Source organism: Salvia hispanica, chromosome 2, assembly GCF_023119035.1.
Source record: "Salvia hispanica cultivar TCC Black 2014 chromosome 2, UniMelb_Shisp_WGS_1.0, whole genome shotgun sequence".
NCBI classification, from domain to species: Eukaryota; Viridiplantae; Streptophyta; class Magnoliopsida; order Lamiales; family Lamiaceae; genus Salvia; species Salvia hispanica.
In genome coordinates, this window is record NC_062966.1 from 39,954,981 (window position 1) to 39,967,813 (window position 12,833).

The 12,833-nt window shown below is 36.3% G+C and overlaps 2 protein-coding genes across 2 annotated transcripts; one reads left to right on the forward strand and one right to left on the reverse strand.

The window, feature by feature from the left end:
• Window positions 1-3,644: 3,644 nt before the first annotated feature.
• LOC125203602 (protein SEEDLING PLASTID DEVELOPMENT 1) lies at window positions 3,645-8,858 on the reverse strand. The gene is made up of 10 exons (XM_048101990.1): window positions 8,353-8,858; window positions 8,056-8,270; window positions 7,749-7,899; window positions 7,390-7,581; window positions 7,030-7,192; window positions 6,711-6,928; window positions 6,468-6,644; window positions 6,189-6,311; window positions 5,445-5,776; window positions 3,645-3,876 (listed from the first exon to the last, which is right to left on the reverse strand). The coding sequence occupies exons 1-9, from the start codon at window positions 8,773-8,775 to the stop codon at window positions 5,477-5,479; spliced, it is 1,962 nt and encodes a 653-aa protein (XP_047957947.1). The 5' UTR covers window positions 8,776-8,858; the 3' UTR covers window positions 3,645-3,876; window positions 5,445-5,476.
• A 1,643-nt stretch (window positions 8,859-10,501) lies between these two features.
• LOC125208332 (transcription factor TCP4-like) lies at window positions 10,502-11,343 on the forward strand. The gene is made up of 2 exons (XM_048107917.1): window positions 10,502-10,947; window positions 11,174-11,343. The coding sequence occupies exons 1-2, from the start codon at window positions 10,632-10,634 to the stop codon at window positions 11,194-11,196; spliced, it is 339 nt and encodes a 112-aa protein (XP_047963874.1). The 5' UTR covers window positions 10,502-10,631; the 3' UTR covers window positions 11,197-11,343.
• The last annotated feature ends 1,490 nt before the right edge of the window (window positions 11,344-12,833 follow it).

Genomic DNA, 12,833 nt, shown 5'->3' on the forward strand with positions numbered 1-12,833 from the left:
GATTATTTTTTGCAAAACTAAATAGAAACTACGTGATAAAGTATGAGTTTAAGTACTGATGAAAAAGTAACCTAGTTCTTATTGTTAATGCACAAAATTAAATAATACTACTATGATATAAAACTAGAATAGAGTGGTAAAATAGTGGGTCAAGGGGCATGTATATATGTTAATTAATTTATAATGTTAAAGGTTTGTTTGTACCTAAAACTACATTAGGAGGTTCTTTGAACTTTAGAGTAAGCATTAGGGGTGTATTTAACAATTTTCCGTACATCGAGAATAAAATAATATATTTAATAATTAAAACACAAAATCACCATTTTAAACACAAATCTAACTTTAGAAAGCTCATTAATTTGGAGTTGATCATGGTCGATTAAGCTCGTGAGCATCACAACAATCTTCGGCTCTACTAATGTAAAATACATGTATATAATTCGCAATTATTATTAAATTATTAATCATATAGTATGCATAAATTAAACTACTATAGTCTGTCTCATTCAACCATCAGCGTCACAAAAAGGCTACATAAAACAAATCGTGGTAGCTCTAAATTATTCTCCCTTTATGTATTTTAGAAGTACTAAAAACGCAAAGATAATATATTACTACATTGAACTAAGTAAATGCTCCACAATACTAAAATAGTTCAAAAGCTCATAAAATATTAAATTCATCACAATATAACAAAGTACACTCCAAGTGATCACCACTGCATGCTACTATAGTACTTAAATACTTAAATAAAACTAAACAACCAGAAAATGAAAAAAAAAAAAGAGGAAAAGTGATGAGAAATCAATGAAAAACTAAAAGCCTCTCTGTGTCTCTCAAATTACATTCATCATATATATGTAATGCTCTTAGTGATGTTTCGGGTCGGGTCCGCCTGGGCTGACCCGGTTGACGTGGTACCAGTTTTCCGCGGTTTCCTTCCTCTTCAAGCTCTCCTTGATCGCTTCTTGGGCGCTGTCGATCAATGCCCGTCTCCCCGGTGGTGGGGCGGGGCCAGGGAGGATTCGAGACTGAGCCGCGGAGAATGTGAATGAAATCAAGACAAAACACAACCAAAACCTTAGGCTTGCCATATTGAATGTGTGTGTGTGTGTGTGTGTGAAAGAAATATGGTAGTATGATGAGAGATGAAGGTAGATATGTGGAGATTGGAGAGATGGGTATTTATAGAGTGATGAGAAGAGAAGGAGCCAAATTGGAAGAGGGGATTTCCACTTGTGATTCAAAGTGGGCTAACGTAGGCAAAGCCATGCAATCAAATAAGAGTAGTACTATACATATATATTCATAAGGAAAACGACTCTTGTGTGTATAAATAATAGTATTGGGGTAGTAGCATTTCAATTATATTTCCACCTTTGGCCCCAAAGGAGCCACCCTTGAAAGACTTCGTAATCGCTCCTTGATCGGGCCCTCTTGCTTCGAAGATGAATTATAGTCGACGCCAGATGAATTGTGTGATTTTTCGTGATTTCTAGTTCAAACTTTTGACAAATTATAGGCGACGCCAGATTAATTGATCGTAAAATTTAACACGGTACTATTAAGTGAACATTGTAAGAACATATATGCTATATATGTATTTTTCAAACTTTGAACATAAAAATCACTATAGAGTCAAAAGTTTAGATTATTGTTCAATTACAAGGCTAAATATTGATTTGTAGAAAGTATTTTACCATTCTTCAATGTAGCATAAGCATATGAGGGTCAAATGTGATCAAAGAAAACAAATTGCGTTTTGCTTTTGTCCTTTATTATTCGCCAATTTTGGCTTATGTCAAAAAGAAATAGCAATGAACTCAAAATAAAATAACACACATGGCAATTGTTGATTAAATTATGCAAATATGTGGTGTTATTGGTGTTGATATCATTGCTATTTGACCTTACGAGTATCTTCAATGGCCAACGTGGGTTTTTAAGTTATCCATTCCTTTTCGTTATGTTTATCCTAGTACCTTTTGTTTTTCTAATTAAATAATTATTGTCTAGGCTAGCATGTTTTTATTGGAGATATAAGCAAAGGAGTTATCCATTCCTTTTCTTTATGACCTTAGCCATTTTCTATTAATTTGTAAATTTATCAATATTTAATTAAGTTACATGTAGATACAAAATACTCACTTAAATCTTGTTTTGCCAACTTTCATAATTTATAAAATTCTTATATGCAGATTGCAAATCCACATCTTCTCTTCATCATCTGCAAATAAAACTCCAACTCCCCATCCAACTTACTTACCCAATCCTATAGAAAGAAGTGATGAATTTGATTTGAAATAATAGTAGAAAAGCACTTGCCAAGTCATTTATGTTGAACTCTTGCATTTTTGCTGACACCACAAAGCATATAGTCCACTCCATATCTTTCTACCTATGTGTATACATATATAGTACTATTACTATTTGTGTGCATATACACTTGGTATTTATTAGACATGCTTTAATTTATCTTAAATTTGTCATTAGCATTATTAGTTTTACAAATTACATAAATATCAAAGTTTGATACTTATGTTATTTTCTTCCTTCATCTCAAGTTAGAGAAAATGAACAAATCAATTTTTAATTTTTAACTAGATTTGTAAAATAGACGACGTCAATAACAATTTTTGAGGTATTAAAATCAAAACAAATACTTACTATATATAAAACAAAACAAATAACGCTAACGTTGACTAAACGAAAATGATGCTCACGGTCACTAATAGTCTCACATAGAATATAATACTCCCTCCGTCTCCTATTAGTCACACTTTGACCGGGCACAGATTTTAAGAAATGTAAAGAAAAATTGGTTGAAAAAGTTAGTGGAATGTGGGTACAATTTTTTTATATTAGTTTTATAATAAAATGTGAGTGAATTGAGTTAGTGGAATGTGAGACATACTTACCATTTAGGGTAAAAATGAAGTGTGACTCTTAATTGAGGACGGACCGAAATGGAAAAGTGTGACTCTTAATAGGGGACGGAGGGAGTACTAACATTTATCATAATATATATAGGTGTGAATGTGTGTGAAGATCTAGAGTGCTGATTCTCTGCCCATGGGGCTCTGAAGGGCCACGATTTTCCACTGATAATATTATTATTTTTTTAAAGGTGAAGGGTTACATGTAAAAGGGTAGCCACCACCTAAAAGGGTTAGGCATGCTAAAAAAAACATAAAATTAAACAAAACGCCACAATTAACCTCCAATTTCAAGTATTGTAATTGGAAGGTTACACTTCAGACACGCACATTAAAAATTATTCACAGTTAAAACCACCTAAATTCTCACATTTTTCCAAGTTTTTGGCAAATCGAAGCAAACATGATAATAGTAGTTCAATGAAGAAAATCAAGCAAGAATTGGTTCAATAAAAGAGAAATATATGTGCAGAATATAGTTGGGCCAAAACTGGTAATGGAAGCCAGCTAGAGATTGTCTATTTTAAATTGTAAATTAAAAAAAAAGTTAAATAAAACAGACAAGATCACATAAAAAGTTAAAACAAACTACCCATAACAGCCTAGCTATAACCCATTGTGCCATCTGATTTGAGGAAAAATTGAGTGCTGTAGATTGTTATTTTGGATTCTAGAGAAGCACTTTCACAAAACAACAAAGACAACACAAGGACAAAAACACATATAGATAGCCTATCACTTGTGATTTTATTCAATTCTAGAGCACCATTGTGATTTGTGAACCACATAAATAATGCTAAAAGATGGACTTAAAAATGATAAGAAAACATTAAATCACCTTTAAATGTAAAAAGAGCACATTCGAAAGAAAGCTAATATGGATTCCAATCAACCTTGTTCTCGTACGGTGAATAGTTTAGATGTGACATTCCTCCCCCACCTGAAAAGGTTAATAGTGAAAAAAGGAGGATCCTAAAATCACCAAAATATAAAATAGAGTAATAAATAAATGCAGAAAGACTTTCCACTTCAAATTGGCATGAATTGGGATAAATATAAAGATGAAGATGACAAGAAATGGGGAAAAGCATGTACATGTTCTTGATGCCAAGGCATTACTCCCTCCATCCCCGATTAAGTCAGACTTTGACGGGGCACGAGTTTTAAGAAATGTGAAGAAAAGTTGGTTGAAAAAGTTAGTGGAATGTGAGACCTATTTTTTTATATTGGTTTTATAATAAAATGTGAGTGAATTGAGTTAGTGGAATGTGAGACCTACTTACTATTTATGGTAAAAATGAAGTGTGACTCTTAATTGGGGACGGACCGAAATGGAAAAGTGTGACTCTTAATCGGGGACGGAGGGAGTATATAACTAGACATTTTACTTATACTAAATTATCAAGGGCCTTGTGATATCCTAAAGTTTCAATCCATCTCAGTAAATAATGAATTAACCTATATTTTTATTTAGCTATATAGGCTAATCCTAAAATATAAACATCCCCTTAAGGTTCAGCAAAATCTTAGCTATTGATGGATTAAACCCAAATTGTGGATTAATAAATCCTAATCAAAATAATATTAACTCCAATTAATTTCGGTTAACCATACTAGATCACATACGGCAAATCCTAATCCATCTCCTAATACATACACACATACATAATAAATGATGGTGGGGTCCGTCACTCATGTATATGTGTATGTATTAGGAGATGAGTTAGGATTTGCCGTAGGTGATCCTTACCGGTTAACTAAAGGCCGGCTGCGTATGATTCTATCTTTCTTAAAAGTCATAATCCAAAAGAGCACCCAATTAAAAATTAACTTCAAGAATATACTGCAGTTGCTTAACAATCCTTCTAACTGATACCAAGAAATTAAATTGGGCAAAGAAAGCAAGCAAATTAGCATTAATTTGCATCACAAAAATGCCGACCAATGCAAATTATGCAATGAGCTGACCCACCACAGAAAGTGGCAATCTTTTTATATAATGAACAACAATGATTTTGAGTCATACTAATTTAGGTCAACTTCATAAAGAATCATCTTTTTGCGTATGCACGTTCAGAATATAAAGGTAGCAGAAATTAATGTTATCCCTTTCATATTTGTATCTCTACATATGGAAAAGAACTATTGAAAAGGTTTGACTTTGGGATTCTGGATAAGCATTTGAATACTCTTACATGGATTAAAGTGGGAATAAAGAGCACCAAATAATAAATAAAATAAAATGGTGTAGATCAAATTTGATTTGGAGCACTAACTTTAAGTCAAGACTCTCAATACTTATACAGCTATCCATTTTTTCCAGTTTTTCTCCTAAAAACTATATTTATGCTTATCTTGTTTGTTTTAAAGTAATTTCTGGAGTAGTTGAATCATGGAAAAGGCAAGATTCAACTAACCGAAAGAACACCAATATCATAAGAGAAACTAGCACTAACTAAATGGTCTAAACGGTCAAAGATAAGCATATTATCAGAATGCAAAACATACCTGTGCTTCTATGATATTTGGACCAACTATATTTAGTCAGGAAGGAGAGGTAATCGGTTGACAGTGATAGCAGACCCGTTTGTTTCATTGTTTAGCTCATAAAAGTTTTCAGAGTCGGTGGCTTCTTTTTCTTCTGAACTGCCTTCGTTGGCTGTGCTCTGTAAGGGAAGGATCCTGAGCCGCACACCAAGCTCAGAAACAATTCTTTCTGTTTTGAGATTGTATTTACGAATGAGGTCCTTCTGAAGCAATATTATGTTTAATGAGCGGGGAAGCAGATCAACGGGCTCTCCCTTTGGGATTACTCTTTGCTCAACTGCGATTCTTGCTTCCTGTGTAGATAGAAAGAACAGCTCTTTTTGTCAATACTGACTTATGCCATTCCAATGCAAATAAATAGATAGATAAATAAAAGTAAGCATCAAGCCATTACAAATAGAAAGATATTAGAACAAGGATATTACCTTATGACATCTATTCAAAAAAGAAAAAAAGAGTTCATTTTCTACCATTCTCGATCACGAAAAGAAACACTTGCAAATAGCTTTCAGAGTATAAATTACTACCCAAGTATAAGTTATATAAACGCTGCAGTTATCCTTCTCCATTTCTAGCAGCTAATAGTCATAAAAAGCCCAGAACAACAAGAGTAGTTGTAGCATATGGCACAAAAGGCACAAGCTTTTTCAGCCACGATATTTCACACAATGACGCAACATTTTCCACCCCTCTTTTCTAAATTACCTCCAAAGCATCAATTTTCTCCGAGTCATTTGCCTTAGCGTCAGATTCATAAAATTCAAAACCATCTGCATAGTCAGACATTAAAGATTGAATAGTCCTCATTATCTGAGCCAAAGAGGTCGTCTGCAAAAGGATAAACAACAAGTAAATGATAAAAGTAAAATATAAAGAAGAATAAAATATTGACAGAGGGAAACAACCTTCTATTTTATCCCATTCAATAGGTATTGTTTACCATAATGAAAGGAATTTTAAAAGATAAATGATCGCGGTGCTTACCTTGATGACATAGGTAGGAAGGCTCTGAGATCTTGCAGCAGCTTGTAGCCGAGAATTCTTTTTGAGCTTGGACTGCAAAGCTATTAGCACATCTGCTTCACTGATGTTGTCAGTAAATTCGATTGTATCATCTATCTTCAACTGCTTTATCCCTTGCATGATGCTTGCCTCTGATATCTACAACACTGCTTGTGTTTAAGTTACCAATCCACCACTCTTTATAAGGAATCTAGTGGTTCTTACCCCATAAAGAAATATACGGAGATGGTCCTCATCTTCATAAGAAGTCCCTTCTGAGGCAAATGCATCCTGGAAAGATGAATCATCAATCATTTCAGAAGTATCTTCAGTCCAACTTTCACTGCTCGTCTCAATCTCAGACAAATCAGGAGTGAATAAACTTGGCTCCAATCCATTTGTTTCGTTATTCAATTTTCGGACCTCAAATCTAGGGTAGCGACCTACTTAAGGTTAAAGGAACAGCATATAAACTTGACATGGTAGCCAAAAATGAGAAAACAAAAGTAAAAACATCATTTATCAAACAGAAAGGAGTCAAGACCTGCAAGTATAGCATCTACTGTTGCTTCTAGATTACGATGGACTCGTAACTCTGCTTTAGAAATTATCTCCACGCCACAAGTGAAAGTTGACGGCCCTTTTCTTTCCAACACACTTTTTTGAACTCCTCTCCTGCTTGCCTCTTCATCGCCCAGTGTTACACTCTGGGAAGCAGTAACAACAGTGTTTCAAGGACAAAATTTGTCAACCTAAGACGTAAAAAAGTAAAAAAATAACTAAAAGAATCCAGCAACAACTTAGTTATTAGAAACCTCTAAACCATGGTAGTAAAATCGATCGATAACTTTCAAGTGATGTTATAAAGACTAAAGAGTCCTAGAAAGTAGAACACCAGAATTACCTGCACTCCTCCAACAAGCATCTCTAATGCAGGATTCATCACTAAGTTCTCAATGGTTACTCCATGAGCAGTTGCAACTAGTTGAATTCCACGTTGAGCAATTGTACTAGCAGCTGCAGCTTCAAGCTTTGTGCCAATCTCATCAATCACAATCACTTGTGGCATATGATTTTCAACGGCTTCTATCAACACCTGCCAAGTTATTAAAAAAATACGACCACATTGCTTGTCAAAATATTTGGAATCTAAAATAGAAATCGTAACAGATGATAGGATATTGTATGATTATGAGAAAAATAGTATCTTTACATTACACCTGTTTAATTTTGTTCATGTAATGATGCGAGCAGTATTCATACCTTATGTTGAACATCAGTGTGCGGAACTTGCATCCTGCGAGCATGGCCTATTCCTGAGTGTGGAATATCTCCATCACCTCCAATTTCATTTGAGGTGTCAACAATCATTACGCGCATCTCATACTCATTTGCAAGCATACGGGCTATGTCCCTTCAAAAAATAAAGAACATGTAGTTGTTTTACTAATAGTAGAATTTATATAAGATCAGTATGCACAAGTAAGTTCCTCTAGAATATATAGCCCACAGGTCCCATCATGCTCTATCTAATCATTAATACTACTTGTAAATATATGCAGAAAGTAACCTGATAATTGTGGTTTTCCCCACCCCAGGAGGCCCGATAAGTAGCAATGAAGCACCATCTTTAACTAGATCACGCAATAGATTGGCACTTCCGGACACCGCACGACCAACACGACAAGTTAAACCGATAATTGCACCTTTCCTATTTCTAATTGCGCTAATACGATGCAGTGTTCTGCTAATTCCCGCTCGGTTATCAACTGCAAAGTCCCCAACCTGCAGTATGGTTAGCTATTTGATTATTTGATAGAAGCAAAACAGAGAAAACGGCCATCTTCCGGGCTGAAAATCAGCACACCTGAGCTGTAGCATGAAGAATGTCCTCCATTGAAATCGGGTTATCAGACAGCACGAAATCCCCGGACGGGAAGCGGGCCAGCGGCTTCCGGCCCAAGTCCATGACCACCTCAATCAAGTCATGTAGCTCGGGATGTTCGCTCACCCTGTGCCGCATCTCTTCCGGCAAAAGTGCCAGCAGCCGACCAAGTTCCACTTTGAACTCTTCGGCGCTATCCGTCTCATCATTTGGCTGCAAATGCGGCGCTGATGAGCTCGAAACTGTAAGACTCCGACCTTTGAGGCCAGGCAAGGAAAGTTTTCGTGTTGTGGGGATGGGGAAGCGGATTCGGGCGGCGGTTTTTCTGGTTGGAGATGGTTTGAAGGAGAGATGGAGATGAAGAGGGAGAGCACAGCATTTGCTTTTTGGCGGTAAAATCATCATGGAATTTGGATTTGGATTTGGCAATTAGGGTTTGGAATTTGGGGATTGTCAAATTTTGTCCCAATTTAGTGCAGAGGATTGGATAGGAAAATAGGAACCACTTTTTTTTTGTCTTTTCCATTTTACTTGATAAAAAAGAATAGGATATTCCGGTTTTATGCAGTATAACAAAATAGATGAGTATCAATTTGGGCTCAATATATCTTTATCACTAGGTTATAAAATATTTAACAAAAGTTTATAATCTCACTGTTTGGTTCCAGGTAATAAAATATCATTAATTTATAGAATTACGTGTCATTCGGTTGTCATGACTAATAATCATGAGACTATCCATCTAGGATTAAGTTGTGGGATTATTTTAGTTGGAGGGGGCTATGACTAATTATCATGAGACTATCCATCTAGGATTAAGTTGTGGGGGTCAATCTTATCAACCAAACATGATACATATTTAATCATGAAATTTAGTCTTGCCAACCGAGCACCCCCTTAGTTATACTTTATAGTCGGAAATCGGAACTTTGACATCATAATTATAAAATCACAAAATGTACAACCGCACTTTTTTCATGTGTACAAGAAGAGGGTGTCGCCGTCCAGTTCTAACATCGCTCTTACATTGAGCACATATGAGCATAAGATATTCCCAATTAGTCATTTAGGAACAAATTTGTCATCTTAGATTTTCAATCGGTGTATCGTCAAACACCACTAGCCTAGATTGCATGTTTATATATAAATTTGCCATAAAGTCTGCAACTTGATTGCTAAACGCTTGAGCACATATGAGCATAAGATATTCCCAATTAGTCATTTAGGAACAAATTTGTCATCTTAGATTTTCAATCGGTGTATCGTCAAACACCACTAGCCTAGATTGCATGTTTATATATAAATTTGCCATAAAGTCTGCAACTTGATTGCTAAACGCATGAACAATCTCTATATTCCACACTCTCTTTACATGAAATAGCGATAAAGCGTTAAAATCCGATATCCTGTCATTAAGCAGGTACATAATTCTAAACCCTCATTGCCACGCCAACTTAAGTCTATCATATGTTACCACAATTCAATTTTCACTACCTAGCAACTTCGAGTGCCTTGTGTAGCTCGACATCACTCTCTAGCTAAGTCACGCAATATCCCTAGTGATGCCGTATGTTCAAAATTATATAGAATCGCACTTTAAAACAAATTTTGAAATTAGATATTGAGAGAAAGTGATAAATCAAAAATTATACAGTGAGAGCATTAATAATAGAAGTATATTTGAATTTGTGATTACTGTTGAACTGAGGGAATTTGAACCCATGAATGTCTGATATGATTATATGTTAATTCCAACAATCAGTAAATAATCACGCGTGTGAAATTGCACCTTCTTCGTTCTATTGTAATTCAGTTATTTTTTCATTTTAGAATGTCCGAGTTATTCATGAATGTTTCTCGGTCTTACTTTATATTTTCCTCATTTTTATCTTTCCTACTTTATCATCTATTTATTTAATAAATTATACATTTTTTTAAAACTCATTATATATGAGGTGATTAAAAAAGAATTCATAATATGTATGCTATATATATGTGTCACATGCAGTGAAACTTCCTGTAATAAGTAAGACAACAGCAATAAAGAAGGGTGCAGAAAAAGGGGAAGCAAGCAAGTAAATAAAGAGAGTGAGAAAGAGTCTTAAAAATTGATGCCCAGAAATACCACAAAAGCTGTACCATGAAAGCGATGCTCCCTCTTCTTCATATCCGAGATCTATACAACTATCTATCATGAATGAATGGAATGGATTTACAATGCGGTGATAGTCTGATTTAGCAGTATATATATATATATATATATGGGGAAGAGCGGCGGCGAGATCGTGGAGGTGGAGGGCGGCCACATTGTGAGGGGGAGCGGCGGCAAGGACCGGCACAGCAAGGTGTGCACGGCCAAGGGCCCCAGAGACCGCCGCGTCCGCCTCGCCGCCCACACGGCCATCCAGTTCTACGACGTCCAGGACCGCCTCGGCTACGACCGCCCCAGCAAGGCCGTCGACTGGCTCATCCACAAGGCCAAGTCCGCCATCGACCGCCTTGCCCACCTCCCGCCCTGGCACCCCACCGATGTCGGAGTATGGAGCCTCAAAGGAAGTAAATCAGTCCATGACCACGGTACTTTTTTGCCTAAATATATAGGACTTGGATCCCCACAGCAGGGGATGCTGTGCACATCATCACCCTCCATTTATACAATTTTGTTTTATTCACAAATCAATGGTGGTGATGTGCACAGCATCCCCTGCTGTGCATTTTGCCACGGCAGGGGATCCAAATCCAAATATATAATGTGTTTATTTTTATTTTATATTTATGATTGCCTGTGTTTATTTCTCAACAGACGAGTGCGAGGGCCGGCGCTAGTATGTTGGTTCCACATTTGTACCACCGTCTTTGGACTCTGACGCCTTTTTCCCCGAGGCCAGCTTCGCATCGTCCGATTTGATCCCGAGAAACGGCCGGGATTTGAGGCTGTCTCTTCACTCATTCCAAGATCCAATACTCCAGCACCAGCACCAGCACCAGCACCAGCACCAGAACCAGCAGAATAATCCGACTAACCTAGCCGCGTGGGCAGGCTGGAATGGAGGCGGAGACGGATACTTGTTAGGTCAAAACCAGTTCATTTCACAGAGGGGAACCCTTCAGTCCAGTAACACACATCCACTTCAAGCTTGGATGGATCCCAATCACCCAACCAATCCCTTTCCCTGAGTCCGACTCCACAGGTGATCCCATTCCTCATTTCTTATCGTCTTCAATTACCCTTCTCATTCACTTATTTTTCATTATTTTTCCTCAGCTCAACAACGCAAAACAAGGGAAGAAGAATGAGCAATGGTGACATGACTTTGGTCTTCGTCTCAGAATCATCCGTTTCCGATTTGCTATTGTGTTGTGTATTGCTCCTATGTTTAGTCTCAACTATGTAACGTTTCTTTCTGTTTTCAATTTGGTGTCAACCGTCAACACTCATTTTATTGCTTCTGTTTGATCAAACTTTCAAATGTTTTGATGAAATAACCTACTTATTCACTCTTTCACAAACAAGTATGGATCCCAAAATCTTGCATTTATTCACTCTTTGACGAAAAATGCAAATTGACAGATGCTATGTTCATCTCATTCAAAATTTAACACTATATCTTATGGAGTATAATGTTGTTAAAAGTTTAGTAAAAAGAGTCGTATTTCAATTTTTAGAAACGTATTACATATTAAATGAAAAGGTAAACATATTAAAATTTTTAAAAAATGATCAATTTTTATCAAAATAGAAAATATGAATAGTTGTGGATTTTGAGAATTAGGGGAGTGAAAATGGTCAATTGTTCATGTGAGGTGAAAGAGATACTACATGCTAGTCATTTATTGATATATCATGCTTTGCTTCTTTAGTGCTTTTGAAGCTCATCAACTTCCTTAGACCCGCAAAAGGAGTGGGTAAAGCGACTCATCCTTCGCCATCTCCATCCATGCTCGTGTCTTGGGGTACATTCGAATAGTGGTCGTTTTCCACCAACATTGGGACGGATGCGAGAGAGAGGAGGGATTTAATTAAAGCATTCCTCAGCTAGTTGGTGAACTAGCATTTGATGCCAAGATTCAATCATCTATTCATGTTGCTCGTGATGTTTATCTTGTGTGTTTGTTGCTGATTAATTATCATAAGCTTGTTCATTGTGTGTGTAGTGAAGCTCTAAAAATAGGTTCAAACTCATATTTTGGTGTAGTGAGTGCCCTTATGGATAGAATAATGAAGAGTTAAGTGGCATGAATACTTGAAGATCCCATGAGTTAATAAAATGAGTTGGCAATATGAAGAAGAGGACCCATTGATCATTATTTGGAACTTAGTAGCCATCAATATATCCATGGTCCCCTATGTGCCTCTAAATACCTCACACACAAACAAAAAGAAAATAAATTGTCTTGTATAGAGATGTTGACTATTGGTGAATGGTTGTTGCTACTTCTTTACTACATGATGAGTACTTGGA